Consider the following 18893-nt stretch of genomic DNA (forward strand, 5'->3'; position numbering starts at 1 on the left):
GCTAGGACATATATGGAGCTATCGGTGGAATTTTGTTGCGATTAAAGTTGGGCTGGAAGCTAGATATTTGAAGCTTTCCAACTATATATCGTAGGCCCAGTAATTTATCTAGACGAGATAGAATAACATGTTTGAAATCAGGACTTAAATCTGTCAAAAATATACGAAAATTAAAGACTCGGACTACATAAAGAAATTTTAACATTAAGACTTTTTTATTATTCTATTTTATTTATTTTTGAATAATTATTTTTAATTTGAATTTTTTTCTAGTGCATTAGATTTTGTTTAGGAGTTTATTTCATTATTAAATTTATGTTAGTTAATTACTAACTTAGACTCATTAGCTTGCAATCTAAAATGGGTCCGTTAGAACTTATTCTGATAAGAACAACCAAGTTGTCACCAGGTTCGTGTGTACTTTTTACCATTCAGTAATTCTCATGTAATGAGAAGTTTTGTTATGAAACTTTTTATTTCTTTTTGTCATTAATTTATTGATTCATGTTATTTATTTATTTTATTTTATTTAGATCACTTATCCGATTATAATATTGTTGACTCATTTTATCAGATTTTAATGTAATTTAATTTTTTAATTGGAATTATCAATATATAATTAATTAACAAAATTACTTATAATTTTACAATCTAAATTTATATTATATTTTTTATATAAAATAAAATAAAATAAAATATCTTTGACACCCTCGGTACAAGAGTGTAAGAATTCCTCGAGCAAGCTATTTGCATTAGACGTAAAAACATGTGGTTCATGAGATATACTCAGTTGCTGCTAACAACTGGACACCAACCAATCTTGCTTTCCAGTTTTAATATATTTTTGGTAACACATCATGTGACTGTAACAAAAAAAAAAAATAGATGACCACCGGAGAGGTTTACATGATGGTTAACTTCAGGACCCGTGGGATTAGTCGAGGTACGCGCAAGCTGGCCCGGACACCCATGTTAAACTAAAAAAAAAACACATCATGTGGGGACACTGCATTTATCTTTCCGTTTTTGGCTGACCTCAGGGCACATGTAAATGTCCAGTGGGGAGAGAAAAAACGTGTTTGTATTAATATTAAAAATAAAAAATATTTTAAAAATCTATCAAAATCCAAAACAGATCTTAAACTGTAAAAATAATATATATATATCATTGGAAATTAAAATATAATCCCAAATAGTTGAACATGTTTTCCGCACAATCAGACACTACTCAACTACCACCACAAAGAGCACTACAAAATTTTCATTCAATATATTATTGGTTAATCATTGGTTCAAAGTTTATACTTTAATATATAATTATAGAGCGCAGAGTATAAGAATTCCTCGAGGAAGCCATTTGCATTTCAAAACATGTGGTTTGCTTGCTCTACTTACTCGTTCTTTGTTTTTTTTTCCCTGCATGAGGTTACTCAGTTGCTGCTATCAACTGGACACCAACCAATCTTGTTTTCCAGTTTTAATATATTTTTGGTAACATGTCAGGTCGACATATGGGGACACTACATATTATGTTTCCATTTTTGGCTGACCTCAGGGCACATGTAATGTCCTGTGGGGAGATAAAAAAGTGTGATTATTTTTGCTTTCAGAATATATTAATATTAAAAATAAAAAAATATTTTAATATATTTTTAAATAAAACACTTTAAAAAACAACCAACTTTATAATTCAAACACTACCTCAACACAGCTGGCAACAGCCATGGTGATGGATGGAGATGCAATTAACTGCAAGATAATCACTTTTCGGACAAGAAGAAGAAGAAGAAGTGGAGGATTTCTAGGCAATGCTGGAAATCAAAAGGTTTGACATGGGAAATTGAAGGGCTTCACCCTGAACTGAAGGGAGCCATTGCAGGAATTCCCTCCCACAGTAGAAGGGCCAAAACAACCTCTGCCCAACAGTGCCTTGGCAAAATAATCAGATAAAGTAATCAACAGCTCAGTCCGTTCAAGTTACTGATGAGTCGATCAAAAATTTGTCATGAATCCATGATTGAGAACTTCACATAGTAGATTACTCATGCTCCTTTCCTTTCCTTTTTACTCTCTCTCTCTCTCTCTCTCTCTCTCTCTATATATATATATATATATATATATATATATATATCTTCTTGCATATGGTGTACACATCAGAGTCTATCAACAAACTGTTTCTTCACAAAAGCAGATTTTAATTTCTCCACCTCAATCAAAAGAGATGAATCTCTGTCACAGGCTTCCACGAGGACTTCAAACCTTTTCTCAATATCACTGGCCTGCAGTGGCAAACCTTCCTGCTTCTCAGGCAAGCGAGATGATAGCTTGTAATAACAAACCAATTCCAGCATAATTCCCTGCAACATGAACTGGATAGTTATTATACAGATAACATATTGATGCTTGCTCCTAAACCGAAAACATCTTCACCATTTACAAGTTTTTTATTTATTTTGACCGCAAAACAAATCTAGTTTTGTCCAAATACAGAAAGGGCAACAATGGATTGTCATTCCAGATTGCTACCAAGTCAAATAAACGAGTAACAATTGGCTGCTAGAAGATTATGAACACCTAGATAATATCAGCAAATAAACACTTCGATTTTGATATTGAATTCTTTGAATGATGTCTCACCAATGTTTAAGGCTTAGATATGCAAATGTCAAGAAAACTACTTATTCAATCAGAACCAAACCAATAGGTAATTCGCCCTCCAGAAAAGTTTAATACCTCGTGTCTCTGCTTCTTGGAGTAGTCTCGCAAAAGAGATTTTGCAAGCTTATTTCGCAGCGTTATCTTGTCATTGGCATGAAACAGGAAAATGAAGGATGAAAGGTGGTGTAGAACCAGGGTAAATGCCATTGATCCTCGAGTTGCAGCTCTGTCAAGAGCACCAGAAACCCATGCTTTGACATAAGCTTCCAGAATGCCTTCATTGTCCTGCAAAGGACCAAATTTCATAAATAAAAAGTGTCTGCATATTTTGATTAAACTCAGAATCTACTGGATACTAAAATTCTTGCAAAATCTTGACCAAAAATTATTTGAAATTGTGAAAATTTGAGACCATGACAAACTAAAGACCACTATTCCTGAGATAAAAAGTAAAGCAAGATCTTGTGCTTGTTCTCGAAACCAATACACAACCATGCATTTAGTTCATATCTCATCATTTCTGCCTAGACAAATTATAACAGAGAAAACGCACTTAATATCTCCTATAAACCTCAAGATAACCTAACACACAAAAATTTATGTTCTTTCCCCTTTTTTTCCTGAAATTTCCACCAGTTGCAGCCAAAGACAAGAGCTTCATTCTCTTATTAAATCAAACCCATGTTACTCTGACCCTTCATTTTATCTTAGCACCTGCGTCCAGCACTGGACACGGCTATGGACATTCGGACAGTCCAATTATCTGGAAATGAAGGAAAGTTCTTAAAAATAGTTGACTCGGGCATACATACATGTGTCAGACACAAACCCATGTCGTATATGGATCCCAAGTCCAAGCAACAAAGAATGGAAATCATGCAAGCTCGAACTAGACTGCAGATAGAACTAAATTCAACTAAAATAAGTTCATGGCCAATATAGAAGTTGAAGGTTAGCAGCTGTACCTCAACAGGTTCAAGGTAGCCTTCTGCCTCAGCAAAGCATTTCTCCAAAGGTGGCAGAATTTCAAGAACATGAGCATTGGCCAATCCATTCCAGGCAGCAAGTCTCACAGGAGTTTCAGTGCAACGATGCAAATATACAGCCACTTGCCGTCCAAAAATTATATCACCATAGGATATAGAAGCAAACTGCTCTACAAGAGTTTCAAGAAATGTAGAATAACTCTCGTGAATCTCTGATTGAAACCTCAAAAACTCCAAGGCAGATTTCTTCCCAGTTTCTGGAACTACATTTACATTATCCTCCAAAAAGTGTTCAGCACTTCTAACAGATCTTGATTCATCAAGAAGCTGACCATAGAGGTTTTGCAAGGCTTCGTAAACATCCCTACTCTTGTCATCCTCAAGCACACCCATTCCACTAAGTAGCATGACAGATAGAGAATGCAACTTCCAAATTAAAGGTGTGAAGCGAACAGGAGAGGGAGCATCAGTAGGCAGGAAAGAGGACATGGTTTCCAGGCCTAGCAGAAAGAAAAGCCCGCCTTTAGCAACTTCAAGTGTATCATGGGTGTGCTCAGTAGGATTCCGTGTATCAGAAGAACTTTGAAGACAACCCTGTTTGTTATTGGAGATGGTTGCGATTGGACTGAGAAACCAATGCAAGGGAAGCGGCAGTCTCTGGTGAGCCCACTCTGCTGTCAAAGAAGTTAAGTGATTATCTTGCCATGTCATGTCTGATATGTCCAGATCCTCATGTATGGTTTCCAGGGATGATTTTCCCTTGGAATTGTCCTCTGGTGTGGCTTTCAATTTCCTCTTCACAGACAACCATCTATTCTTAAAGTGAGAAGCCAATGTGTTGCTAAAGGACACATAGTCCTCTTCTTTATATTCCCATCCAAAAAGTTTCACTCTCTCATTCAATTGTAGAAATCTCCGTGTATAGAAGTCAAGATACTTAAGAACAGGGACATCAAGCAAAATATCCAGCGCCTTCTTCATAACAGGCTTATCCCTTGGTCCAATGGTTAGGAAAACTCCTAAAAGAGAAGAGATCATGTTCATTGCGAACACCATTTCTTCATCAGTTGGAACTTCTGTGGTAGACAAGTTCTGGAAGATTTCTAGCATGCTGGTTAGCATTCTCGCATCTGTTTGAGCCAACAAAACAGTCATGGACCAAAATCCTCCAACAGAGGCACCCCAACCAATTCCTGCCCCTGGAGTTGGTCCTCCTCTACCAAATGTCTCAATTGACTGCACAGAGTGCCATTCTGATGTTACAAACTTAATAAAAAGATTAAGCACACATTTCAATTCAACCAAAGAACTCTTTAGTATCCCATCCTCGAGTATCTTTGATTCTCCTGAGAATCTGTATTCTTGGGAAGGTGGACTATGGACCCCACTCTTAGCTAATTGAATCAAATTATCAATGGATACAGAAACACGGATTAGCCCATGGAGGCAACAAACAGAAGCTAATGATGTTTCAGAGTTACTGTGCTGTCTCAAATGGCACAGTTCATCAATGAAGCTCAAAAACCCATTTTTAACAACTCCAAGTCCAATCTTAGGAACAAATTCTGGCAACCATGGCACATGCTGACCACTTCCTTGGAGTCTCAAGGCATCCTCTGGGATCAATCTCTCAAGCAATGTGGAGAGCATATGCAAGACAGCTGAATAGACCCACAACAAGGAACTAATAGATGAATCTTGAAAAACAAATTCACTCCTATTTCCTTTCTCCCACTCAAAGATTTTAGAAATGTATGGATCACTTATGGATGCTATCCACTTTAGAGCTAAATCAATCATTGGAGTCACGAAGCTCCAAGACCAACTTTCTTGTTCATCACCAGCACAATCTGACATCTGATTGCTTGCATGCTTCTGCATATAGAAATTTGGAAGATTTCTAGACAATGCCTCCAAAACAAGATATGCCTCCTTAGAGACTGAAGCAAATTCACCGAGAACATTGTTCTCTTGAAGTTTCGTGAATGTTGGTGGATTCAACCACAAGCACAATGCAGGGAAGATATCTGAAAAGCATGATATACAGAACCCATAATGGATGCAGGCCTTCCAAAGACGTAGTTCTTCAACCATCAAAGCTGATGATAGTTTACAGATCTCCTTCCCAGATTTTAGCCAGTAATCAAGGGAGGAAGTATACCGATACAGATGCCATGTCATAGCCTGGACAAACCCATTCTTTATTAACTCAATGCAATTGTTCTTGTCAGATTGAGCCAACGCCTGTTTGACATCAAAATAGAACATTAAAATGGCCGTCTTGAATGAAGCATTAGAGACATTAACCATGCAATAGAATAAATAGGACCAGGCGCCAATTTATAACTGTTCAGAAACGTGCAGAAACTTCTTACCTTCAAAAGCCTAACAGATTTTATTTTAGAAGGGCGAACTTCTATATTATCTCCCATAGTAAACCTGTGGACAACCATATTGACAAGCCTTTGACACTTCATAATTGCATTTGCACATGTTAAGGAATGCCTTGCTATACCGAGAAGTATAGAAATTATGCATTCTTCCAAAGGAGCAGAAGGGTCAGCCTGAAATCGGACATAGAAAACTGCAGATCAAAATACAATAAGTATGCACGAGGGAACGATCATTTAAATCAATAATGTAGGACACAATAATTCAACAAAAGAGAGTAAACTATATTACGTATGGTTCTAAAATATGCCTTCCGATTTGAGTGTTAGTAATTTCAAACATCCGTTATTCTGAAAGAAGCACTAAGAACAATTCTGTGACAAGCGCCAAAAAAAAAAAAAAAAAAAAACACTAAATTCACATCCATCTCCATTTTACAGACCTCCAACAGAATTCATCCTTAAGTAAAACATTGTAGAAGTGATAGTCAGTTCACCCACATTGACTTTAATCACAAAATGTTTTTTTCTTGTCAATATAACTACACTTACTTCCAGAAGATAGCGCATCTTATGAAGGATTCCCATCCTAACCAAACCTGCAGCAAAATCCTGGCTAGCAACAGCAATATCATCCTGAATTGTGTGTTTGCCTTCAATCTCATCATCAACGATATCCTCAGAGAAAGCCATAATATTAGAAGGTTTAGCATTATACTTCCAGAAACCACCATGAAGAAAACCAGCATCAATGTCTGGTTTGCTTCGAAAAACAGGAGCAGTGAAGATATCCTTCTCACAAGTTGCAATTTTCTGCAAGCACAATATATCAAACTCAAAGTCAACTGATGCCAGAGATATGCTCAGCTACGAAGAAAATGTCCAGAACTTTACCTCTGAAATCTCAAAGAAAGTCTCATTCAAATCACAACTGAGTACAGACTGAATAACTTTTGCACAGGCTAAAACTACAGAATGGTGATTATCATCAAGACACATCCTACAAATCAAAACAACATTAAGTTTACTATTGTGTCATTGTATGAAGCAAGTGATTCAATCATCATTGTCAAAGGGCAGTGACAATAAACAGTAAAAGAATTCTGGAGTGACCAACCTCAATGCTAAAACAAGCTCAGGTTCAGGGCCAAGTGCAAAGGCCCAAATAGCCTCCCAATCATCTGACTTGTCAACTTGATTAGCATTGCTCACAGTAGATCCAACTTTATTTTGTTGGATACTATGTATCGCATTATCAAGCACAGATGCAAGAAGATGCAATGCAAGAGCCCGTTGTCCCGGAATCTGAAACTACCAAAATTAGCTTTGCACAAGAATCATATAACAAAAATCATAAGGTGTTGCTTTCCATTTATTCAAGAAAGCCAAAATTTGAAATTAATTCACTTAAAACTAATTGGTGAGCTATGAATGATGTTAACTGACCACACTTCTAGTAAGTTGAACTGCTTCTTTGATTGTGTATCCTGCTGCACCAGGGTCTCCCTCAGTCCGCAAGAAGTCACGTTCAGCTACATTATCAGCGCTAAGCCCATTGTCACTGGATATATTACCTACAAAACAAAAAAGAATGCCCAATTTCATGACACGGCATCTGTTACCCCTGTAAATAAAGACTGCATCTAAAATGTAAGTTTATCGCAAAAAAAATCTACTATTATTCCAGATAACAGAACCAGGTTCAACAACATGCTTTCAAAGAGGTTTAACATGAAATTGGAAAGAAGAACTGTGAATACTAAAATTATTACTGGTTTATGACCAAAGGTGAGGAAGTTTGAATAACCTTTATATCTAAAAGTGCTCATTAACAATGGGCAAAGGTGATCACCGAGCTACAAAACTTTCTCGGGTTATTATTATGTTAGACATTGGAACTTCTTATTGTCTACTGAAGATTTTAAACTTGGCTACTTGATTAGCTTCTTGCCTAAGATACCAAAACCTACAGGTATAGGTTTTGGCCTTCGTGATTATGGGAGGAACCATCAGCAATCAATTAAGTAAATCAAATAGCATGATGAGGTGTAATTGCTAATTACTCAATGCTCAATAAATCCACCAAAGATAACAAAACTGAGGATGATATATGACTAAAAAGATATCACCCAAACAAACCGAATGACAATAGGTTGTGGAGTAAATTAGAGAATCAGAATTTCTGTCATCGTTTTTTTTTTAAAATGAATGGGTGATATGGATAAAGAACAAATAATCTAACAACAAAAGGGATAAGAATAAGACTTTAGTCATACCAGTATCGGGTTCATCTGCAATAACAGTCCCTTCCAAAGAAAACCTTAATCCTCTAACTGCCTCAACCCTCTCACTCCAAGTATTCCACAAACAGCCACTGGTTGTGCTTAAATCATGCAGCACATTGTTATCTAGCCCACTCTTTGTGTCTTTTGATATATTCGTTGTCATCATCTCTGGCCTCTCACTCCCTGCATGAGGAGAAATCTCTGAGTGTTTGATCAAGCGATTCTCAATTGGGATACTATCCACTTGACTACTGACAGCCTCGTCTGAACTCGAGACATTTTTCTTCTTCAATTTTTCTTGGCCACGTTTTTTCAGCAAGTTCAACAACTCAGGGTTCATCTTCTCCATTATCTCAACCTGTGCTTCTGCAATCTCTTCAGCTGACATGCTCTGCAACCGGGAACGATTTTCTGCATCAATCTCACTCTCGAGAAGCTTAGACCCTTGTTCATTCCCATGACTATTGAAACCAGAGCTAGAAACTACAGTTTGATTGAGCTGCTCTCGCTTCTTTAGCATCTCTGACAATGCACGGTTATTTATCTCCATATCAGCTACAGAAGTGACAGACTCTTTCACTTTAGCTGGAGGCATAGAAGAACTTAAATCCGTTTCTATATCCACTTCCATTGGAACCTCGCTAGCTCGAAAGGGGTCATTTAACAACTTTCTATTCTCCACGTGATCTACTGCTTCTCCATCCTTCCTATATTTTCCTGTCTTCTTTAATCCAGCCCTATTTTTTTCTACCTCGTCAATCTCCAATGAATTATCACTCGGGACCAACTCTCTCCACCGGCTAAGATCCAAACCCTTTTTCTGCTTCCTCTTTACTGGATGCGCAAAAGCCGATATTGGATTAGAGTAAATAGAATCATCATCATCTTCTTCACCATCATCCTCATTATCATCATTAGCATCCTTTCTGCTACTTATCGGACCCCAATGCTGCAATTAATCAAATCAACATATAAATTCATAAACATCCACCACGCAACCATGAATAATTTCATCAAAACCCAAAACAAAACAAAAGAACCACCAAGATTGGTCAAATTGTGTGAAATTCAAAACTTTTTTAACTATCCACCACGTCCCATTATTTTAATAGCTCTAAAGCAATAGAAACTCAACTAAACCATATCCTAGCCCTGATAAAATCAACTACTTCTCTTCTCCAGCTCTGAAACAAAAACCAAAGTTCAAAACTTTCTCGAAAGCTCAAGACCTTTTCTTTCACTAACAAGAAACAAGACTCAATATGTCTAATATATTGGCTTCAAATTTGAAGCTGAGAAAACTGATAGTCTAAAACGCAAAAGACTGTGTAAAGGGGCTTACAGGACCATGGGAGCGGTGGCGAGCAACAGGGAAAGGCAAAACGGTGAGCTGAGGAGGAGGAGTAGGCTTGTTTTGTGGGGTTTCCGAAATACCCTTTTCAATAATGCTACCAATTAAACGTGAAGCATCATTTTCACCAATTTCTAGTTTGTTGGCTCCAAAAATCTTTTGAGTTGAAGTTGAGGGATTTGTCTGGTTTTTCCTTCTACTAATGTTCTGCTTGTTGACGTCCATGTTTAAAATGCTTTCGACCTTTCTCTGTTTCTTGTTCGGTTTGATTAGGAGGGCACAGACAGGAATAGAGAGAGCCGAAGCTTTTGGCTTGCGGTGAAGGTTTTTATAGAGAGAGGCCAGGAGAGAAGGAGTGGTTTTGGGCTTGGGTTCAGAGGAGGACTGGGCTTGAGTTTGTACATAGGTTTGTGATTAACTGATTATACAATGGGATTATATATATTACAAACAAGTACAAATGCTAAACTTTGTTTACAAAATAGCCCAGCTTCTATTTATACTTCCTAAAGTACCCTTTATGATCATATGCATCTCTTCCTAGAAAAAAAAACACTAAGGAAAAGCCTAAACTTTATCTTCTACACTATCTCAAGAAAAGTAGTCTTTACATAAACAAAAGAGACACGGAGGATAACTTAGAACATTGCTTCATGTCTATGAGAGTATTTGGCAGTGTGGTTGCGGTTGTTTTTTAAAAAACTTTTCATGCTGAAATGCATGTCAATGATATTTTCTTATTTTTAAAAATTATTTTTGATATCAGCATATCAAAACGATCTAAAACATATAAGATATATAAAATTTTAGCGAAAAACAAATTTTGAATTTTTTGGGAATGCGGTTTGCACCGCGTTCCCAAACGTATTCTACGGATTCAAAGCAATCTATTAATATGGCCTTGAAAATCTTGACAAAATTATGTTATTGCACTTGGATCAGATCTTGTTTTTCGATTGCACTTCAATTTAACAGGACATATTGGCCTGTTTGTTTATGCGTTTTAAAAGTGTTTTTGAAAAAAATTAAAAAAATTTTATTTTTTTATTTACTTCAAATTAATATATTTTTAATGTTTTAAAATCATTTTGATGTGCTGATGTCAAAAATAATTTTTAAAAAATAAAAAAAATCATTGACATGCATTTTGGCACGAAAAGTTATTTGAAAAGCAACCGCAACTATACTATATTACTATCACATATGATTGTTTACGGGCTCTGTCAAATCTTGAAAATATCACTGTGAACTCTTCTTAATTTAATCATTTAAATTTTTTTTCTTAGATTCAATCCCATTTATTGATATGTCACGGTTTGAAACAATATAATTGTAAAAAAAATTAATAAAATCTCATGTTTGAAATGAAATTTATATGTGATTGGGTATTATAAAAAACACAATAATATACACGAAGGGCTTTATTAGACCTGGCTTGCTTAAAACTAAATTTGAGATTATAATAGATATAAAATTTTTTAAAAATAATTTAAAACTAAATCTTTTTAAATCTTTTTAAAAACACGTACCAACAGCCAAAAAGAAAAGAAAAGGAAGAAGCACTGCCTAAGTTGATTTGTTCAAGCTTCTTTATCATTCAACTCAAAAGAGAACACATGTATATATAAGCACTGGACTGATGATGTGTTTAGAGGCCGTTTGTCTTTGCGGTAGCTGCTGCGTTTTTGTTCAGACGCAGATAATATGGTGTTTGGTTAAAAAATGAAGCTGCAATTTGGTTCATGGGACCCATTAAAAATGAGGTTCAACCTCAAGTTTTGGCGAAGCAATTTTTTCATGCTTCTCATCCAGCGTTCTGTATTTTTACGTTTCACTCTCCACTGCTAACACCAAGCCCTTCCCTTCAACTCATGGCAAGCAACTCCTCACCACCAACAACACAAAAAGCTTTCATCCTCCGGCCGACAGCCAACAACTCCTCCCCTCTTCACCGTGGTCAGCAACAACAGCTACTACGTATGTAATAGCAGAACCAACTCCACCTTCAACCAAACCCGATCTGTCCAAGCCGTGACAGAATCTCCTTCAGCAGCTCCTGCACGCCGACCTCCTCCTTTTCGCTAGTTGCTCCTCTTGGTCACAGCCCCCTAAGCTATTGATAAAACCCATCTAAAAATAATAGATGCAGGGAAGAAAAATAATATCAAATCTTTATGCTGAGTTTTTTTTTTTTTTTTTTTGCAAGTTTCGGCTAGCTCTCACTAATGGGATAAAAAAAATATCTTCCATTATAATTGATTTCGCACTTTCAAAACAGATATTTTAAGTTATTATGTTTTAAAAAATGTTTTTAAAATATAATATTTAAAATTGTTGTATTTTAAAAGCGTGATGTTTAAATATATCATGTTTTTTAATAATAATAATTTTTATTAAATTTCATGCTTATAAAATAATAAAAAATATAGTTATTGTCGAATGAATTTTGTATGTGATAAAATTATAGATAGTTCAATGGAACAATAAAAAATATTTTATATAAAGTATTATTTATTTCATGATGTAATAACAGTAGTTAAATCGATAATATTTCAATGAAAAACTATCAATATTAATATATGTTTTTTTAATTATTTTATAACCTCAGTTTGAAAAACATTTTTTAACCAAACACATTAAACTACTTTTTGTTCAACCTCAATTTCAATCACAGTTTTAACCAAACATATATTTTTCCAAACTAACCTCAACTAAAAACATTTTTTATAAAACAACTTTTTTAAAAGCACAACCACAACAGCTACCACAATACCAAACACAATCTTAATATTTCAGTTCACACATTTTAAAAATGCTTTTCAAACAAAATGATATTTTTATATTTTTTTTTACGTCAAAAAGTCATTAAAAACCACAAATTTTGACAGACACTCTCCCACTTTGGGCGCAGCCACCGAGTGCAATGCGGGCTACCAGACTAGGCCTGGGCCTTGATTGCCCGAAACGCAGTCTGAGAAAATACTGGGGCCCACCCATTATAATTTACATGACTCTGGTCCCGCCTTCAGTGTTCTCTTCCCGATGTGGGATATCAACTCTCTGGGTCCTCAAGAAACTATTATCCTGTACTAGCAAAGTGCCGAAGTGTTTTTTCTTCTGGTTCTCCAAACTCTAAGCATGAAATCTTTTGAGATGAGCATAAGTTTTATAAAGAGCCAACTGTGTAAGATACATGGAGTCAGTTTTCAGTTCTGGATGTGGTGGTGGCTTTCGTTGTTATAACGTGGCGTGATGTCTCTAAAGTGATGGCTTGAACTGGCATCCTTCAAAGGCTCAAGGTATCTGACAATGCACAGTGAGATTTGAATGCTACCATGTAACTAATGATTCTGATGCATAAGATAGCAAGGATGGCTGGTTGGATGGATTCCATATTACCGAATCCTTATTACTACTGCAAATAGCGATTTGAATGCTCATCATGTCATCTGATCTTGGCTTGGCCATCTCAACTGTGCAAAGACCTGAACTTTTGTAGCATCGATCAAGCCAGATTCATCGGTAATCCTCCTTCCAGGTCTCTTTAGCCAAGGGTCCCAAAGAGTGCCAATGATTCCACCGTAAACAAATGTTTTTTTCCTCTCCCCTACCTGTGCTCCACACATGTAATCCTAAATCAGACCCCAGTTTTAGAACTTTCTTCCCATTCCAACTACGGTCATTTGGAATTCTGAGCTCCCCGGCAACTCTACCCTCCAGCAACTCTACCCTCCAGCAACCCTTAAAGAACCATTGTCAACACAGACTGAGTTCCATTCCTTCAAAAAAAACTTTCAAGCCTAAACCACCCTCCGATCTTGGTGTGAGTAACTAAAAGTCCCAGGCTACAATCTATTAAAATGCTTCCCACTTCTTTTTTAACCGAATTAAAGATGCTTTCACGGAGCATGGTATTCTTCAATCCCTTCTCCCACTTCTGCAGCAACTTAGCAAGTGCCAAGGAAACTGTAGCTATACATATGTTTGCACCGATCTAGCCTCAAGCAAATTCTAAATCGACTGATCATTAGGTTGATTCAGCCGAGTTTTTTAGAATACAGAAAGTTTTGGTTGGATTGTGGTACAAAATATTTTTCAAGATAATTTTTTATTTAAAAATATATTAAAATAAGTTTTTTTAATTAACATAACAAAACTATCAAAACAAATACTAAAAAAATATTTTTTAAAATAAAAAATATAAAAAATTAAAAACATATGTTCTGCCTGCTTACCTCTTCAATTCCTTTGAAAACCAAAATTATTTATCTGTGGCACCTAACACATATATAAAGAGTAATATACAGTTTGTTGTTGGTATCCCACATCGGAAATAGAGCAATAAAGACAGGACGCAAGGCGGATAAAATAGAATGGACGGGCAACTTAACAACATACTTACCTGGACGGGGTCTTTGGGCGATCAAAAAGGCTCAGGCCTAGGCTTGTGGCTCGCATTGCACTACGCGGGTGCACCTGTCTAACATCTCCCCAAGTGGGAGAGTGTACGTCAAAATTTGTGATAGAGGGGGCCTGCGCTAGCCGCGGCCCCTGTCCAATATATGTTGAAAATTCGTTTTTTGTGTACTTTCGAACTTTCTAGAACGCGTTAAAAGAGGCTGAGAATGTCAGGTTAAAAGATCAAGCTATAATTTACCGTAATAATTAAACTTGTACTTTGAGATCAATTTCTTATGTGATTATCACTGACGAATTCTCATACCTTTAATTGCAGTTGATTTTTATTCATACCACCCAAAATTTAATATATCGGAGCACAAAGAAACCACATCTTGCTCGTACAAAAAACTGAACTTTACATGTCAACCATATTCTCCTGCGGCATAAAAATTCAAATTGTATTCATTTAAACTTTTAAATGTCGTCAAATAATTACATACTATTAATTACAACTTATTTTAGAGAGTTCAACGTTATAGCAAGAAAAGCTATTCAACATAATGACGGTTTTTTAAAAATAAAACAATATACTTTTAGTAAAAGAATCAAGTTTTTTTCACCAATATAGCCTCAAGCAAATTCTAAATCAACAAATCATTAAGTTGATTCAACCAAATATCTCGAGATCTAAAAATATGTTGTTTTAGAAATTTAGAGTGTTTTAGATTATGGTATAGAGTACTTTTCAAAATAATTTTTGATTTAAAATTTTATCAAAATAGTTTTTTTTATATCAATATATAAAACTATAAAAAATACTATAAAATATTAATTTAATATTTTTTCAATCCAAAAATATTTTAAAAAAACATATAAAAACAAAAATATAAATGGTGTCGAACACCCCCCCCACTTAAGGGCTTGCTTTCCTCTTCATTTCCTACAAAAACCAAAAAAAATTACATACTATTAATTTATTTATCTTTGGCACCTTACACGTATATAAAGAACAGGATACAGTTATCCCATATCGGAAAGAAAGTAATAAAGATAGAACAAAAAGCGTATAAAATAGAATGGACGGGCTACTCGACAACATACTTACCTGGACGGGGTCTTTGGGCGATCAAAAAGGCTCATGCCTAGGCTTGTGGCTAGCATTGCACTACGCGGGTGCACCTGTCTAACATCTCCCCAAGTGGGAGAGTGTACGTCAAAATTTGTGATAGAGGGGGCCTGCGCTAGCCGCGGCCCCTGTCCAACATGTGTTTAAAACATTTATTATTCTCTAACTCTTTACTTGGTTAATAGTCCTGTTTACGAGGCTTTCAACTATGTATCCTCATTTTTGTGAAAGAACTAGTATTTTTCTGTTAATAACTACTTTATTTAACCGTTTTAAATTAATAGAATTTCGTTCTTGTTTTTTACAAAATTATTAATAGTATTTTTCTTTAAAAAAGAAGGGGGACAATTTGGTTTATAAATGTGTTAACAGATTATATGCTGCAACATATTAAATTCTTTTAATTTTGAATGACAAATTTCTAGACAAAATATCATAAGAATAGATTGAGATTAAATGCCAAAAAAAACACTATATTACTTTTTCATGAAAATTGCTTCTGGTTTTTTTTTTCTTTTGCTTGTAGCTTCTAAAATTCCCATGTAAGAAATTAAAAAGTATAGAAAAAAATTATTAAGAAAAAAATTTATTCAAATCACAATTTAATTATATCATAGATGCCATCGGCAAAATTGTAATGGGCTTGTATAAGCAAAACGCAGCCCATCTTCAATCTTAACAAGCTTCAGGGGAAAATCCATACAACTATAAATTCTCACCCCATCCACGGTGCTTTCTTTCCAATTTTCCCTCACTTTCTCGAGAAAAACCCACCATGGCAGAGTGGACCCACCTTCCAAAAGATCTCATAGAACTCATCTCCAAATGCCTAGACACCTCCACAGACCTCCTCCGTTTCCGTTCCGTCTGCAATTCATGGCGATCATCAATCCCTCCGAAATCACCCCGTTTATCATCAAACACCTTCAAGATCCTCCCAAATGACGGTATCTCTCACACCTCTTTTGGGTTTTCTCTGTTCAAGCGAAGTATATTCCTCATTGGGTTGCCGAATTCCCATAACCAGACAGACCTACAAGGCTGGCTTGTCAAAATCGAAGAAGATGTGCCTGGTAAAAAACACTTGTTTGATCCTTTATCACGGTGCAGGTCAACTTCTTTGCATCATAGTCTTCCTCGTGTTTTAGATTTAATGAATTTGAGAATTCGTGAATTGGGTCATGAATATGTTCTGCATCATGTTAGTTACAAGCCGAATTCGTCGAGTTTTACTGATGCTGGTAATTTATATATGGAGAAAGTTGTAATGATTTGGTTAAATTGCGAAACCGAGTTTGTTTTGTTAACAATTCATGTTTCTGGGAAGTTGGCTATGTTTAAGAGTGGTGATAAGAGATGGACTATTATTAATGAAATGCCATCGCCTTTCGATGACGTTATTGTTTATAAAGGGAGGTTTTATGCCGTGGATAATACCGGCAGGACTGTGGTTGTTGCGTTGGATACAGATTTGGGTTTGGTTGGGGATCCCGTTTTTGGTGGGGACAAGAAGTACTTGGTTGAGTCGAAGGGGGATTTGTTGCTGGTTGATATGTATTTGAGTATTGATACTGATGAAGGGTTGAGTATTGGCAACGATGTTGTGCAGGATCTTGTTCAGTATATGAGTGAGAGGACGGTTCGGTTTAAGGTTTTTAAGTTGAATGAAGAAGGGAAGAGTTGGATCGAGGTGAAGAATTTGGAAGATCGAGTGTTGTTTTTAGGTGATGATTCCACGTTTTCTGCATCGGCTTCTGAGCTTTCTGGTTGCAAGGGCAATTGTATATTTTTTGAGGATAATTTCTTTTATTCGAGAGAGGAAGGAGATGATGGATCAATGATTGGTCGTGATATAGGTGTGTTCGAATTGGAGAGTGGTTGTATAGGACCTTTAAGGAATTTTCCTGATTACTCCAAGATGTTCTGGCCACCTCCTGATTGGATTGCTTCAACTTCATTGGAAGTAAGTGTTCACTTTTTTTTGTTCCCACGGTGTAATTGTTTTCATGAAGTTTCAATTTTATTTTTGTGTGCTAGTTTATCCTGCCTGGATTTTGCTATTTACTCTGTAGATTTCTCAACTTGTTCGGCTTGCAGTTTGGATGTGTTTTTCAGCTTCATGTCTTGATAGTTGTGTATCCAAATGGCCCTTGGAATCACAGGTCATATTTGATCCATGATAAGCAAACTGGCAATGTTGTGCTGAAAATAGGTATAGATCCATTGGGTGGGAGGGGAACCCATTCTAGGTGAGGCATTTAGTGATGCCTTTTCTGAGACGATCTATCTCTAGAAGGCTAGATTCTGGCTAGACCACTTAATATATTTGTGAGGAATAATGGAAACTATGCCCCGACCTGCATTCCTATGCATTTGCATCATCAACTTACATCCCTCCATTGTGTCAGAGGCTCAGGACAGATCCTTCTGGTTTTCTTTTTCAACCTTAAATGTGAGTGGCGACAAGCCAAGACTGTCAATAATATGCCCTTTTTGAGTGAGAGAGCATGGGTCACCTATCAACTTCTGTAATTGAGCATTTCCAAAGAGAGTTGTCAAATTACATAATCTCAAGGCAACACTATGAACTGATTTTGGATTCTGTTGGAAATGTTTTACTTCAAGGTTCTAAGAAATGTTTTACTTCAAGGTTCTACTTTACATGGCAATCCTTCCTTCCTCCTAACCCTGTGTCCTTCCAGTTTTTTGGCTTCTTTGTGAATGCTTGAACATTGTTGCCAAAAAACAGAATTTCAGTTGCTTTGATAGTTGGTAACAGGACATTCATATCTCACTGTTTTCTTAATCGAATCAGTTAATTAATTGTTGATTGTAATTTCAAGTGGCAAATCTTTCCTGCTGGACTGTACGAACATATGCCTTGCAATGTGACCGTCAAATTTAAGTGGGATGGATGCTATTATTTAGCTTTAGTACAATCATCATGCATTAGTACATCTGCCCTTGTATCTGATATCACGTTCATTTTTTATTTATAAACATTCTTCCACTTCTTTTTTTCTTTTTCTGTATAATGACATGTTCTTTGCTGATATGGTCAATACAACAGGTGCAGAATCAAAACCAACTGGAAGAGCTGTTGATAGAGAAGTGAATAATAGTTGTCCTTTTCATGGCCGCTCTGATAAAATATCAGCAGAGCTTGGTGCTCGTATACCTGTCCATTAATGTACTTACCTGATGACTCGAGGAGGTTTAGAAGTGAAGCGATGAGCTGAAGTTTCCAGTGATATTTGAGAAGTTTACTCAGTTATGGCTTTCACTTTCTTTGTGAATACCAAAATGTTTAAGAGATTTGAGCCTTCTATCTCATGGTGGTTGAGAGCTAGGCAATAGCTTTTGTTCAGTCTAGCAAGTGGATGAAATCTCATCACCAAAAGGTTGCCTGATTAATTTGAGTAAAAACTCATTGCAATCAGATCGTGGAGGGTGCGAAGCTGGTTGTTTGCGTGAGCGCTCCTGTAGTTTCCATTTATTGCCTTGAGTAGAAAGATCCAAATGACTCTGGATTCAGAACTAATCGTTTTTGTTTTCTGTAAACAAGTGCTGTTGACTAACCTTTTTTTTTATTTTTGTTATTATTATTATAATTAATCTTCAGCAAGTTAACTCTACTGAGTTGGATTTTGTACATGCCCATATCCAATTAGTCAACGCTGAAAATGTAGGTAATCT

The 18893-nt window shown here is 36.1% G+C and overlaps 2 protein-coding genes and 2 non-coding genes across 4 annotated transcripts; 3 read left to right on the forward strand and 1 right to left on the reverse strand.

Moving 5' to 3' along the window:
• Positions 1-1783: 1783 nt before the first annotated feature.
• Positions 1784-9965, reverse strand: LOC7472098 (transcriptional elongation regulator MINIYO). Its single transcript, XM_024608608.2, has 10 exons — positions 9662-9965; positions 8311-9268; positions 7481-7608; positions 7152-7339; positions 6929-7034; positions 6587-6847; positions 6020-6208; positions 3624-5888; positions 2734-2943; positions 1784-2357 (listed from the first exon to the last, which is right to left on the reverse strand). The coding sequence occupies exons 1-10, from the start codon at positions 9893-9895 to the stop codon at positions 2154-2156; spliced, it is 4743 nt and encodes a 1580-aa protein (XP_024464376.2). The 5' UTR covers positions 9896-9965; the 3' UTR covers positions 1784-2153.
• Positions 9966-14064: 4099 nt separating this feature from the next.
• On the forward strand, positions 14065-14224 carry LOC112328703 (U1 spliceosomal RNA). Its single transcript, XR_002983892.2, has one exon. It is a non-coding gene; the product is annotated as a U1 spliceosomal RNA (small nuclear RNA).
• A 944-nt stretch (positions 14225-15168) lies between these two features.
• On the forward strand, positions 15169-15328 carry LOC112328712 (U1 spliceosomal RNA). The gene has a single exon (XR_002983901.2). It is a non-coding gene; the product is annotated as a U1 spliceosomal RNA (small nuclear RNA).
• Positions 15329-15870: 542 nt separating this feature from the next.
• Positions 15871-18832, forward strand: LOC7474974 (F-box protein SKIP23). The gene is made up of 2 exons (XM_002313654.3): positions 15871-17160; positions 18268-18832. Exons 1-2 carry the CDS (start codon positions 15973-15975, stop codon positions 18310-18312), a joined length of 1233 nt encoding a protein of 410 aa, XP_002313690.1. The 5' UTR covers positions 15871-15972; the 3' UTR covers positions 18313-18832.
• Positions 18833-18893: the final 61 nt, after the last annotated feature.

The sequence above is a fragment of the Populus trichocarpa genome, chromosome 9 (assembly GCF_000002775.5).
Source record: "Populus trichocarpa isolate Nisqually-1 chromosome 9, P.trichocarpa_v4.1, whole genome shotgun sequence".
Taxonomy (NCBI): domain Eukaryota; kingdom Viridiplantae; phylum Streptophyta; class Magnoliopsida; order Malpighiales; family Salicaceae; genus Populus; species Populus trichocarpa.